At 41.4% G+C, this 15,149-nt stretch overlaps 1 protein-coding gene across 1 annotated transcript; it reads left to right on the top strand.

The window, feature by feature from the left end:
* Positions 1–3,283: 3,283 nt before the first annotated feature.
* Positions 3,284–9,546, top strand: areg (amphiregulin). Its single transcript, XM_062380262.1, has 6 exons — positions 3,284–3,426; positions 4,189–4,338; positions 4,831–5,059; positions 5,211–5,381; positions 7,272–7,385; positions 9,206–9,546. Exons 1-5 carry the CDS (start codon positions 3,390–3,392, stop codon positions 7,363–7,365), a joined length of 681 nt encoding a protein of 226 aa, XP_062236246.1. The 5' UTR covers positions 3,284–3,389; the 3' UTR covers positions 7,366–7,385; positions 9,206–9,546.
* The last annotated feature ends 5,603 nt before the right edge of the window (positions 9,547–15,149 follow it).

Here is a 15,149-nt window from a genome sequence, read left to right as displayed (position 1 = left end):
CTCAAATTAAAGTATTGTCAAAGTTAAAACATTAAAACAACATTTCAAGTTTCATGGTTATTTGAAGTTTATATAATGCAAACAGACACTTGAGGTTTTTGGAGTGTAGCAGTCATCATCTGACGCGGTGAGCGCAGTATCCGGTGTCAAGTTAACCAGTAACATTATTATAGTCTCTGCACCATCATCGTGCTTCAACCAGGGTCAATGAGCCGTTTCGTTCACCGGCCTGCATCATGCTTATGTCTTTTGCATGCTAATGAAGAGCAGTGAATGCACATAAACATGAACACAACTGCAGACACTGCACATACACATACACACACGCAAAGACGCACAAACTCGCCCTCTCCGTGTCTTTTGTTGTTCTAAATTTAAAGCGTGTGGATAAAAATATCCCAGGAAGTGTCTCTGTAATCTCTGGTGTCCTCATTACAGGTAACTAACTCATATTGCATAATTAAGTAAGTTGTAAGAAGTTTGCTCATGCAGTGAGTAATGTGGCGGAAGCTCGCCTAAGCTGCATCCTTGCGTGTTTTCAAACAAAACAAAATGTCCATGTGTGCCATGACGAGCACATTTGTTTGGCTGCTCGAGGATCAGTTTCTGTGTTGTTTGTGTTTTCCACGCTAGCGGCACGGCTCACAACAACCCGATGGATTACAATGAAATTACAGACATTCATGGTGCCCGGAGGATGAACCATACAGTATATCCCAGGAAGTGTCTCTGTAATCTCCGGTGTCCTCATTACCGGTAACTAACTCATATTGCATAATTAAGTAAGTAGTAAGAAGTTTGCTAGTGCAGTGAGTAATGTGGCGGAAGCTCGACTAAGCTGCATCCTTGCGTGTCTTCAAACAAAACAAAATGTCCACGTGTGCCATGACGAGCACATTTGTTTGGCTGCTCGAGGTTCAGTTTCTGTGTTGTTTGTGTTTTCCACGCTAGCGGCATGGCTCACAACGACCCGATGGATTACCATGAAATTACAGACATTCATTGTGCCCGGAGGATGAACCATACAGTCTTTCCTAAAATACTCAATATAAATAAATATTTTGATAACTTGGATAATTTACCATGAACTCCAGTATAAAAACTGACGAACCCATCAGGATAAATATAAAATATTATATGGTCTGTGTTTATATAAAGCTCTTCTAGTCTTGATTACCACCCAGAGCGTTTTATACAGTTACATTTTTCGCATCACATTTATACAGTGCATATATGTGCTGCACTTTCTCCATTACACATCGGTCACACACTGTAGGCACAACCAGCAGCGGCTATTTGGGGTACAGTATCTGGCCAAAGAATACTTATGCATGCGAAATGGGGGAAGACTGGGATCGAACCGCTTGACCCAAAGACCACTACCTCCAGCGCCCCTCTGCCCAAGTAGTAATGAACTTTTAACTTTTCCTCTTGAACCTCAAGTTTGCAAGTTTCTGTTTAAAATGCATCATTTAAATTTGTGTCAGAGCAAATCCGTCTATATTTGTGTGTCACAGTTTTTCACCCTCCATGCAGTGGGTTTACAGTGGGTGGCTTCTGTGAGCGTGTGTCAGACTTTCCTCACATTCATATCACGTATCCTCAATGCCATTACAGATAATCCAAACAGTGCAATTCCACGGCCACTATAAACAAAATGTGTTAGGAGATGCTGGTCATTGTTGGGCCAGAAGAATGAGATGGAGAGGCTTCCCAGCATTCCTAGAGGGCTGCTGCTGGATTCCAAAGGAGCACGCACGCCGGGACAACCTCAGCCTGCAGACACAACAACAGAGTCCACACGCCATTCTTTGCAGCATCCACTATGTCTAACCACACACACGATGAGACAACTTGTGGAACATTACAAAATGTACACTGACCCTTAAAATAACAGATTAGGTGTGTTTGAACCAGTGACTACATTTGAAAAACAACGTATGCTTAAAAACAGAAACTCTTTTGCTGTTAATCATTAAGTACATGACACTGACTTGATTATAACTGTTTTTTAAACTTTAAAACTTTCTTTCCTACTCAGTCCAGACTTTGGGAACAACAAATTGCCAATACGTAGGAAATCCGTCCAGAATGGTTTTGTTTACAAACACATACTAATGATACCAATAGCTCGATAATTGTTTTTTGAGTTTACAGTAAGTAGACACCAGATTTTCACCTTATAAAGTCCTATTAGTTTATTTATGTGTGTGTTTGTGTGTACTTGTAAGATTGTACATTGTGAGTTCATTTCGTTAGATCCTCACATTCTGACAAACCATCCATCAAGGCCTGCCTCAGGATCAGGACGTAGTTCAAGGTCATGTTAGGTCGGGGTTAAAATGCCGCCCTCTGAATGGCTACTTTGACGGGCAAGCAGGGAACACAAAGATTTGCATTTAGTTATTTTTTTAGGCTCAGGATACAGGGCTAAGGACTGCTTTATGTTAAAGAGTGTCCACACAAAGATAGAAGTGTGTCTTTGTGCGAATGAGTGTTTGTCACAAGCTTTAATTATGGTACATTCGTGACCAGAGAGGGAGAAGCGAGGCAGCCATAACAATTAAAGCAGCAGGAACAATGTTTGTGTGTGTTTTAATGGTGACGAGAAACGAGTCAGAATGCAGAAACTTGGACTATGGGCAGAGAAGGTCTCTGGTTCGTCTCTGGTTCAACTCCACGGAGAGACAACAAAAGACGAACCTGGATTGATCTGTCCAAAAATCCAAGAGTCTCCCTACCCTGTCTAGTGCCCCTGAGCAAGGCACCTTACTCCCCCAACATCTGCTCCCCGAGCGCTGTACATGGTCGCTCACTGCTCTGTGTGTCCTGCACCAGATGGGTCAAAAGCAGAGGATAAATTTCCCTACCTGCATGAGTGTGCCTTTGCATGTCTGTGCATGTGTTTGGGACTAATAAATGCAGAATACATCAAACTCCAGTGAATGTGTGTGTGTGTGTGCGTGTGTGTGTGTGTGTGTGTGTGTGTGTGTGTGTGTGTGTGTGTCACTCAGACTGAAGTCATGTGCGAGAACATGTGTTGCAAAATGTGTTGCCCAGGGCAGATTAATCCCCCCCCCACACACACACCTTCTTTTTTTTACTTTTAACTGTCTTGATTATTCAGACACATTAGGTCTGTTCTCTCTCTCGCGCGTGAGCGCGCACAAACACACACACACACACATGTACACACACACACACACACCCTTCCTTCTCCTTGGAGGTGAGAGGCAGGCGTTGCTCCATAAAAGCTGCACCCACAGAAGGTAAAGAGAGCAAAGCACAATCTCTATCAGCAGGGGACAAACAGACACACACACACACACTCACACACCGATCAACACATTTGTGCAGGGCTGTCAAATACATAACAATCTCCCTAGGATATGAACCTGCTCATCCTCATCTGCCTCCTCTGCTCCGGTAAGTCTGGACTTGTACTATTTTTGTGCTTTTGTGTGTGTGTCTGTGTGTGTGCGGTTCCTGTAAACAGATGAAAGGAAAAGAAGGGAAATTTAAAACGCCGAGAGGATGATGGGGTAGAGGAAGAAATGTGTCTGCAAGTGAGGACCTGTCGGGCAGGAGGGAGATATTATTTGTTTCAAAGAGAAGAATTTTGGAATCGAATCACTACCACAGCACCAAAGCACCAGACGCAGTGAAAGGTCAACATGTTTGAAATACTTCACCATAGTGTTTGATTGTTATTCAACACTGTTCTCTTGTGGTTAGGAGGATGCGTTCGGTTACACTGCCGATCTGGATGTGGACTGGTTGTACTGGTTTTAGTTTAAAAGCAACAAGTATGTCATTGACAAGCTCTGATCGCGCTCCATAATTTCAGATGAATGGGTGAGTCAGATGTAATGGGCCTTATGATTTCTGAGAACAGAACCAACGGAAAGTAACAGAGCAACCATACTGGATAGGTTCCTGTGACCTTAGAAGAAGAATAAACAAACCGGCCGGCAGCTTCAAAGTGTGCGTCCGATCTGAGTTTGGTTTCAAACTTTGAAAGAAATGTCTTCCTCCTCTCAAACACTTGAATGTAGATAAAAACTCAGTTGCATTTAATCTCATGTTGTGAACTTTAACCCAGACTGCTCCTTACTGCTTACCCCCCTCATATCTTTGTGCATGCTTGATGTTATCTAACTTGTTCTGCGCGTTCTGTTGAATCTACAGTCGTCTGCAGACTTCAGGGATCTGAGACCACTCACTCCAGTGAAATAACCGGAGTGACTCAGGGTCTAGGTTCCGGAGAGGGCCTCCAGAATTTGCAGGCCGAAAATGGTAGCGGTGGTGATCTTTCACGAGGAGGGGGAGCAACTACTGGTAAGACCGTCCTCATGCTGGAGAACTCTGGTTGAAGCTGAGAAAATCAAATAATTACATTTTTGATCAGTAAATATACTTTATTCTAAATGCAACAGAAAAGTGAAGAAATCGATGCCATGTTAAGTTGAATTAAAAAAAAAATGTCAGGACATTTTGAAAAGAGCAAAATAAAAGACGTCTTCCATCCATAGATAGGTTGGAATAAGTCAAGGATATACTCGACTTACATATACATCTTGAATTGAAATACATTCATTACTTGCTTGGACATAAGTAGAAACAGCCAAGTAAGAATGTTGACTTGTAAAAGATCATAAATAAAACCGGTCTTTCTTAAATTTTCCAAGAAAACACTCACTCTGGCTCCCCCTCTTGTTTGAGCCGAAATAGTTCTCTGTTAGTGCCATACCTAAATTTTAACCATTTAAATCTGTGATGTTTAAACTCAGTCAGTACCTAACGTTGATGTCACAAACTTGAAATGTACAGAGTCACCTCACAGTACAATTGAGAGGCCGAAGACGAAGAAGAGGAAGGGCAACGGCAACAAGAACAGGAGGAAAGCCACGACTGCACTCATCCCCGAGCCCGCGAGCCTCAGCAGCAGCGTCACGTCGGCCGTCAGCACCACAGAGGATCCCTGCACCTCCACCCACCTGGGCTACTGTATTCACGGTTACTGCAAACACATTGAGGAACTGCGGGAGCCAGTGTGCATGTGAGTACAGCAGCCGTCCACTTTGGGTTTTCCATGTTTCCTTCAGCCAAACAAATGACTCTTTCAATCTCTGGTGCCTCCACGATTGCTAAATTATCCATTTTCTTCATTATTAGCTAAATAACCTGCTTGGTTTATTACTTGTCTGCAGATGTATGAAGGGTTATGATGGCAATCGCTGTGGGATACAAACTCTGGGGATCTTTAGAACAGAGTCCGAAGGGAGCAGCAACACCGAGTTGGTCCAGATGGTGTTGGTGATCATCGCTGTGGTGCTGTCAGTCATCAGCTGCACCGCCATCCTGCTCATGACCTGTGCTCAGTGAGTATACCATAACTCTATTTATCCAGCACCTTTCAAAATCAACGACACAAAGTGGTTTACAAAAACAAAACATGTGAGATCCAGAAATTATAACAATATAGAATAATATGAAATTGTTAAAAAAACAAATCCCGACAGTTTAAAGATAGGCCACTAAAAATGAGTCTTAAGAAGAGATTTAAAAGAAGAAACTGAGTTCCAGACTTGAGGAGCCCGGACAGAGAAGGCCCGGTCAAGGACCTCTTGTGAACAGTTTAGGTTTGGGAACTCACACATCTAGACTTGAGTCTGACCATTCACAACCTTAAAAACAACCAGTAAAATCTTAAAAACACAGGTATATCCACTGGAGAGCAGCAAGGATTGGTGTGATGTGGTCAACTCTCTTAGCACGTGTTAATAGCCTGGCAGCAGGATTCTGAATTACCTGCAGCCTTTGGATGTTTCTCTTACTCAAGCCTGAATGAAAGTTCATGAAACTTCTCTGAAGGCTCAGGTCCAAGCTGGGACCTGGCCTCCTTCACTTGGCTGCAGTGTTTCCAGAGGGATGAGTAATGTTTCAGAGCGGGAAGCCGGTGAGAGATATTGTGATAAAACTGGTGATTGACAAGCGAAAAGATAATGGTGACGCGGCTTCATGTGTACCTCGACTGCAAGTTAAACCCTGCTCAAGCTTTAAGAATTTCACAATAGACCAATAAAACAAAACAGACAAAATATGTATAGCCCTTGAACTAATAAATAAATCGTTTTATTTTACAACTTACAATTGACTTTAAACCCAACCTTAGGGGGCTTTAGTCATTCCATAATTTATTAATGAGAAAATGAGAATTCTAACAAGAAACTCTGGCTATTAAATGTATGGATGTTTAAACAACAAGAACAAAAGTGCCCTTATTCCATTTTAACCCTTAAAAACTGTTACAGTGCAGATTATTGAAGTTTAGCGAACCTGTACAAACATCCACAACCTGACGAATCCCAACACACAATACAATCCACACATCCTGCCCAGAAACACTTGGCATCTGGACGCACTGACACATCAGAGGGCACATACTAACACACCCTAACACGCCTACACTGTTCATGCCTCATTCAGGCTTTGGATCTGTTTCTCATATCCTTAATATCCAGATAATGATTCTTATCAAGACCCGTCACTCGTCACCTTTCCCCGACCATGTCAATTTGGGCTGTGTCTCTGCAGGAATATGTCTTAACAGTTGTTATCTCGCACCATCTTTGCTGTATTCTTGCAACTTATGAGTCATTGAAAATGGAAGTAGAGTCCAGTGCCCGAAACATGTTTTCTCTCGAATAGGCTTCTTAGCCAATGCTATTTGCTGGCAATATGAAACGATATTTATTGTTACACAACATGACGCAATAGCTGTGAAATCTGTCATTTCACTGGAAACATTGTTACATGGATGGATGCATGTTTCACTCACACCTGACTTTAACCCCTTATCTCTTACTTAAGAGATATAACTAATTTTCCGTATTGTCGAAAGTTCCTTATCAATGTGAAACCACATCACACATATTGTTTGAATGTGGGACAAAGTCAATAGTCCAGGAGAGATCAAATATGAAAAGCACCCAGTGTGTGAGTCATTAATACTGAAGTGACGTGGTAGAGAGAACGAAGGCTTGAATTTATGACGGTGCAACTTCCTCCACTTCAGTAGTTGATTAAAATGGAAACTGAAAACGGTTTCATAAGTTTTATGGGCTTTCGTTTTCTAGACATTGTTGCCAAAACACAACAAAGACTTGTATTTCATTTGTCTGAAGATTTCTCTGTGCCTTTCAATAGCTTTTTACTGTAATCATCTGATGTCACCACGCTGTTATACTCATGTTGATTGTGTTTTGCAGTTACAGGTCACATAAGACCTACCTGGCGTCCTTCCTGGGAACTGGGGCGGAGCAGGAGAAGTTACAGAAACCTCTCCCTGACGTGATGGTGTGAGGGCGCAGGGTCACCATAAGGTAAATGTCACGTCATTGATGTTTTCCCCAAAAATGTGTTTAGTAAATTAAGTTGTGAAAATCATTCATTAACATCTCAAAACTGGCGATGGTCCAATTTTAGCTTAGCAACCATTAAGCTGTCAACAACTGGATTTCGATCGACCAATCAATGACTCTGGTCACCAATGGACCAGAGCTAGTTCAGGTGGCCAACTTCAGCCGCGCTGGTCCAATCATGTGACACCTTTCCTTGCACTGTTGCTGCAGTATAGCTGCCAGTTGCTTCAGTCCCTCCACCACCTCAGCATTCACCTGTAGGCTCCGATGTGGGTTTACAAGTATTTGCTCTTCACTCCCAACATTCCTGTGTAATCATAAGGGGGAGTGATTAAGTTGGAGCCTAGACACCAGACACTAAACCTGTTCTACTGCTGCAATAAACGTTTGAACGTGAACTGTCTGACTGAACTGGGTTCCTGCCATCTATTGTTGAGGGCATTGGGAAACCAACTACATAGTTTCGTCCAGGGAACCCAGTAGTTAACCTGCCCAACATATATTTATTTTCTATGCACGCCATCTTTTGTGTAGCCATCGAATGCACTTTTACAGTTTAATGTCAGACGTCAAGTGTCATCCCAAGGCAAGCCCTAGTTTGGTGATGCACTTCCTCTTGCCTGAGTCCTGAGGGATGGGTCCTGCCTCTAGTCGTGTCATCCTTAAGCCAAACAGGAAGGAGTGAGCCCAGAGAGTGACAGAAGACGCACGCCTGTTGTTGTTTTTGAACACAGCAAGTTGCATCATGCAAAGAGAAATCCCCACTGGAGGAATTAGTGAGGATTGACCGAGGGGTGTGTCGGCCTGTCCCGAGCTTCATTCCAGCGTAAAGAAAAAAGATTGATCCAACACATTCACCCGTGCATCCAAACGATTACACCACTGACACACTGACTGTACACGTGAGGACTTTGCGGCAAGCTCCTGATTACTCCACTTACATGTGGTCAGATCTCGCTGAGCAGCACACACGCAGAGTCGCAGACTTCACGTGTTTAGACACACAGGAAATTTCTTCCTTGAGACAAACAATGTGGCCGTGCAGCATTCTCCTCGTTTGCATGTCAAATCTGAGAGGAGCAAGTCTTACTTGCACATAAGACAGTCAGAATGACAGTGTAATAGTTTGTAGGTTTTTAATAATTTCAGATATTTACTTTATTCTCTAGACTAGATATATTGTCTGTGTCATGGTAGAAAGATGATTTTTAACATTTATTTGGCATTAAGGCTAAATCGGAAACTGCTAAAGTTAATACAATAATACAGTTGGTTTTTAAACTGTGATGAATTAATTCACTGAATAATGAGTGATCATTTTTCCCTTGTTATTTTCTCACAAATGAATTTGAGATTTAAGATTTGTTTAATCATTTGACGGTACTCTTTTTTCACTTATTTTTGCGATTATGCTGAATTCTAAGCCAAGATAGTAACTTGATGAGTATCATGTTATTAGCATTGACAGTTATAATAGTCAAGTACAATATGTAATGCATAACATGATGTTATACACTGGAATAATCTATTCAAAAGTACCACTGTAAATTTATGATAGTTTAAAACATTACATTTACATTTCAAGATCATCTATTGACACATGCGTGAAACTTTACCTGGATTCACGAGTTTATGATTTTTACTTTCAATGCTTTATTTCAGTGCGTTCTTTTAAGCCATTTTAAAATATCTGATGCATGATTGTGAATGTTTCCATTTAAAATTTGAAATGCTTGTTGTTTGTTGTGTACTTGCTAACCTTTGCCCTCTCTGTGTCTCAGCCGGCTGCAGGATGACAGAGGCCACAGGAGTCTGACGATCTGAAGAAAAAGTAGAATCCATCCACTGCTTCATTAGACGCTCTGTAACAGAAACAAACACTGTTAAATACCCGTTAGAATTTAATTTATTTAGTGTGAATATTTATTGCTGATGACTGTATGAGTGTTTGTGTGTCGGATCATTGTTATGATCTGAATTATGTGCGGATGCTGCGCATTCAGCCTTTTGATGATCTGTAGGTTTGTTTTTATTTATTGCACCGCTGTTGTTTTAGGTCAGAGAATGTTCTTCATCTGGAAAAGGGATGGAACTACATAGACAATAAAGTGTGTCAGTGTTATGTCAAAGTCTCATTTCATTCATGTGACTGTTGAGTTTACATTCCCATCTCTGGTCGCATCCCATACCACAGTGGCCTGCTCGCACAAACACCTCGACCTTTGAGCCAAACACAGATTCAGCAGACGAGAATAACCCTGAGAGAAACAGTCTGTGACATCACAGAGGAATTCACTGATCATGGAAGCAACACGAAGGCCTGAGAGACTGGAAAGTCTCAGTAGTGAACTGAGTTTGTTCCACTTCGGGGTTTGAATATAAAACAACTTGATTAGAGGAGAAGACACAGATAGATGATGTCCACAGGTTTTAATAAGACGCACAGACACAGCAATCTTGATATGATACTAGAATGATCTCAATTCAATCATGTGAATTATAGAAACACATGAATGCGTAAATCAGTTACTTAGATGTATGTACATGTTTAGCACTGTTGCCTCTTTGCAAGAGGGTTCGGGGTTCGAATCCCGGCCGTATAGAGTTTACATGTTCTCCCAAAGTGAGTTTTCTCAACCCACAATGCAAAGACATGCAGACTGGTGACAGCTCTACAATACACTTTATTATCAATAAAAGGATAAAAGATAGACAGACAGTAGAAAGAGACTGAAGCTGAGGAAGTAAAACACCATGAAAGTGGTCTGATGAATTAGGTTCTTCATGTTGACTTAAAGGTTCAGTGTGTAGAATTTAGTGACATCTGGTGGTGAAGTTGTACGTTGCAGCTGAATACCCCTCACCTCACCCTCCCCTTCCAAACATAAAGGAGAACCTGTGGTAGCTTTGGTATATCAGAAAAAGTAAAAAAAATTATAGTTTGTCCAGTCTGGGCTACTGTAAAAGAAACATGGCAGTCTTCGTAAAGCAGACCCACTCCTGATGCAAATGTGAAGTGTTTATACTACAGAGGGCTCATTCTAGGGTAAAGAAAACCACAATTTGTATGAATTAGATGAAACACACCAGTGAAAACATCACTAGGATTATTTTACATTCAATTTCTGCCAATAACTCCCTTTCACCTTAATCTTACACACTGGATGTTCAACCGAGGAGCCAAGGAAGAAGGAATATGAGAAGGAATATCTGATGTTTATTGATGGCGTTTGGGCGGGAAAACAGTGACCGGAAATTCTTCCAGCTATTTTAATCGTGAAAGAACTGTTTTTTAACGTAGACATTTTGAGACACAGCTGATGTGTAAGGTGTTTCCCCCTGATTCCACTTGTACAATACAAATTGTATTCATAAAAACATCTCTTTTAAAAGCATAAAACTTTTCTTTAGGTCTGTATCAATAGCTTATAATCTTATATCTGTGATGTACAAGATGACTCACCTGCTGCCAGTAAGTAGCAGTTTCCACTCTGTGTGCGTGTGTGTTTTGCGTACTGTTGCGTCATAATGAGGCAAAGGTGAGGCCAAGTGGGCAACACATCCGACAAACACAGGTGGTTCAACACCAGCTAAACATTTACTCTCATGTGCGTGTGTTTGTGTGTGTGCGTGTGTGTGAGTGAGTCTCTGTATTTGTGTGAATTAGTCTGTGTGTGGGTGAGAGCAATCAACGTGGCAGAGATTGCTATTTAAACACAAATAAACAATCATAAAAACTCATACGTTCATTCCTGGGATGAAAATACATTTCTGAGGGTGTGGTTAGCTCGGGGAGTTTCGTCGGTACCGAGGTGGGCCCGCCAGCTTTTGTGGGTGACTATGGAAACCGAGTCAACACACAGGCAGATGGTTGGTCAGTGATAATTCACTTAGAGCTCAAATAAAGAACCTGCTGGAATTCCCTGGGTGTGGTTGTACGATTCCCTTCACCTTTACAAGCAGGCAGGTCAGTGCCAAGGAACATTAGTTGTATATCCGAGCGCTGACACAGGAGTTTTTTTATCCGGCTCTGTGAGTGACGAAGTCGGCTCTCCTCTGTGGATCAGAGGAATCCATGGGGATGAATCATGTGAACTTTGGTGACACCCTCATCTTTGCCCCAGTAACACGATGAGCTTGATATTTCTAGATTGTCTCCATGATAACTCTGTAAATCGTCATTAAATGTGGAAAAGACACTGTCGGTTACCTCAGTCTGTGTCTTTGAAAATGTTGATAATCCCTTATCTTTGCCTCTAGTGCCATAATTAGCCTGGTACTTTGGTTTATTACCATATACCTTTAAAATCTATGATTTACAGTCAGGAAAATTGTTTGCGCTTAACATCATAGTTAGTGTAAATGATGATGTATCTAGCTGAAATCATAGCTCTGCCTAGGTACAAATGGTACAATAAAAGTGCCTCTAAGCTAACACAGGTATTTTTATTCATTCAGTCTGAATAAATAATCATATGATAACTTAAAATAGATAGATAGAATGTTTACAATACGTATCTTATCAACATCATATTATAATAATGTGTAAAGGGGTGATTACACAATATAAATAGTATTTAGCAGTATTTTGAGAGTAATGTATTTACCGCAAAAGTAACAAAACACAACTAGGGCTACGTTGTAGCACTAACAGGCCCGATCACAGGTATTTTAAAGCCTGTTTCAGTCGGTGGAGAGAGTGATCGATGACTAAGCGGACGTGCGTTTTGCGCACTGCGGCAAAGAACAAACGCTTCACTTCCTGCGTCCGTCACACAATGTCGATCCTTGCCTGCTAATTGCTTGTTACGGTCCACGCTATCAATTGCAGATCACACGGTGACAATTTTACGTAAACGGTATGATAGTTGTAAAACAAAGCTTACATCCTATTATAACCTACAGACTAATATATCTGTTCAAGTAGGGGCTCTGATGTAGTGTGAGCAATTTTATGTCAATTGGACAATGTTACAACAACTTAATTTTTACACTGATCAGTAAGTGACCACACAGTAGGTTTCTTAGATGGCGCTGTTGAGCCATTTTGCCACGCCCATTCGAATTACTCCGGAATACCATAACTTTTTGGGGTTTTGAATTCCCTGCAAACTTTGGTAACGATTTGAGTCTTTCTAGGCCCTGATATCGCCCCAAAAGGGAAATACAAATCCGTCGAAATACAATAGGGCCTCAATCGGTTGGTGCTCGGGTCTAAATAATAATAATAAAAATCCTTTATTTTTCAAAAGGGCCTCCCAACATTGGGTGCTCGGGCCCTAATAATAATAATAATAATAATCTTTTCAATTTCAAAAGGGCATCCAACCGTCGGTGTTCGGGCCATAATAAACAAAAATACATTATATTATTTATTTTAACTTCTTGAAATGCCATCCCTAACCCCCTTTTCTAACACATGTTCTAACAGCTGTTTGTGTGTAGTTTCTCTATATCTCATGTTTGCCTGTTTGTCTAAATAACGGCTACACAATTAAGCATTTTGTGCTTCATTATAGCTGTTGGCTTTGAAAGAGATGCACAGAGTGTGTGTGTGTGTGTGTGTTCGTGTGTGTGTGTCTGGAGGAGGTGGGTGTCCAGTGGATGCAAGCGACTGTTGCCTGTTGTTCTCTGTTCTCCTGCAGCTGGAGACTCTGGGATGCATCAGGAGAATAAACGATCTGTTCAGAAGACACAGGCTGAAAGTGACTGAGGACGATCTGCACAGAAACAAACCAGAGTGGAGCAGAGTGAGTATCAACAGCCTCAATGATCTCTTTAACGAAATTGATATAAAGGCTTGTCTTGTATGTTAGGAAACATGCATGTGCTTTGTATTTGTATCATATTTATGAGGTGCAGTGTGTTCTGTTCTTTGTAGCTGCTGATATTTTACATTTTCAATTGTATGCAAATTCAGCCCTCATCTACTCACCCCGTGCAGCGTCAACCGAAAAGAAAATGAATCCAAACTGAATAAGCATTTTACTACATCACATACATTTTTGTTGAATGTGCTTATTTCATTTTTTTGTTGAGTGCTTGGTTGTAGTCGTCGTGTGGATGTTCAACAGGACGACGAGGACAGAAAGAAAAACTGCAACTAAATAGAAATTCTATTGTTTCCATATATCGCTTGATTTACCTAAAAGGAAAAAAAGTGTAGTGTTATCCGAATTCAAGCTGAAGTCATTAACAAATAAGAGTATAAACATATTCTGGAGAAGAAAGAGAACTCTGAACTATGACATTGCATTTAGCTTTTCAACATGTTGAGGGATATGCAACATGAAGTTTGTCACTTGTAAAGTTCCTCACGGTGCAGAGTAATGTACCCGATCATGATGAGAGGCGCTGATAAAAACGTACTAATGACATGCTAAATGGTGTAAATCATCTGGTGTGAGTCAAACAAATACACCCACAGGCTCTCACCATTATGTCTGTGTAACCAGCCGTTAGCTCCACTGGACCAATCAAGCAATTCACTGAGGCAGCTCAACAGGGATGATTAATGTACTGATGTAGCAGATCAGGTCTTTTAATTGCTTTTGGATTTTGTGATTTTCCGTCATGCTTTCTCATATATGGTTAGGTGACTTGTTGGTAAAAGCAAATCATAACGTTTACACATTGTTTTACTTGTTCATATTGAGCAGAAACCATAATAATAATTTAAAAAATAATAAAATAAAACGTTATAATATAATGTGAACTTTAGAGAAAATGAATACATTTTAAAATGTGGTCAATATACTCACAATTGACATCCGTTCATGCTTTTATTGCACAGTTTTTGCCTGAGAACATGTAGAGTAAAAGACAGGGGCCTTCTGGCAATCGTCGATACATATTTATTTGCATCCCCATCTGTGTTTCTTCTGATTTACTTGTACGTGTATAAGCTGAACTGTGGCACGTTCAAACGCCGAGGGATCAGACCCTACATGGCCACATTGAGGATCATGAAAGCCTATATGATCAGACGGCGAGCTGTCCCTGCCGCGACCAATAACTGATCTTCACAGTACAAAGCTCCGCAGCCTCTTTTCATGTCACTTTCATTGAGTGAAGGGTCAGAGTGCGAGCTCTATAAAGTGGACGGGCCCATTCAAGGGACTAAAGAGGACAAAGCTGAGCTCGCTGCGGTGCCACAGACTCACAACCAAAATAGGAATCAAGCAAAGGGAGAAAAGAGAGGAGGAGGGGGGGGACTTTAAGAGCAAGAGAGACAGAGAGAGAATAAATTCATCTGCGGAATACATTTGCTGCAAACTGATCAAAAGTGAATCCATGCAAATGAGCTGTGGTGTAAGATGTGGTAAAGACGGTAAAGAACAATTTCTCATGAACCTGTGCCTTTTACGTGGGAACCCTGTCCCAGCCGACATCATGGAGGAGGCTGCATGCTGGTTTCCTCAGGCCTCTCAGGGAGCTCTGAAGTAGGATGCATGTGTGTGTCTCCATCTGGACGCTCCCACAGATGAAGTCCTACCTCTGCTGCCTCGTCCTGTCCAGCCTGGCCGTCTCTTCCCAACTGGGTGAGTGTGTCTTTTTCCGTCTAGCCACCAGATGAATTTGTTGCTAAGCTGTATATCAAATATATATATGCATTTCTCATTATTGTGTGTTCCAGGTTTGGAGGATGTTTTCTTCAGCCCCCAGGACCAAACAGTCAGAGAAGGAGACGCTGTTTTCTTCAGGTGTGTGTCCGGGGAAAGTTCA

The sequence above is a fragment of the Platichthys flesus genome, chromosome 3 (assembly GCF_949316205.1).
Source record: "Platichthys flesus chromosome 3, fPlaFle2.1, whole genome shotgun sequence".
Taxonomy (NCBI): domain Eukaryota; kingdom Metazoa; phylum Chordata; class Actinopteri; order Pleuronectiformes; family Pleuronectidae; genus Platichthys; species Platichthys flesus.
This window is presented reverse-complemented; position numbering and strand designations above follow the sequence as displayed.

Excerpts from the sequence above, each read along its gene's own strand:
- areg (XM_062380262.1), top strand. The coding sequence starts at position 3,390 with ATGAACCTGCTCATCCTCATCTGCCTCCTCTGCTCCG. Across the intron at positions 4,339-4,830 it reads AGGAGGGGGAGCAACTACTG|AGTCACCTCACAGTACAATT; the intron begins GTAAGACCGTCC and ends TGAAATGTACAG. Across the intron at positions 5,382-7,271 it reads CTGCTCATGACCTGTGCTCA|TTACAGGTCACATAAGACCT; the intron begins GTGAGTATACCA and ends TGTGTTTTGCAG.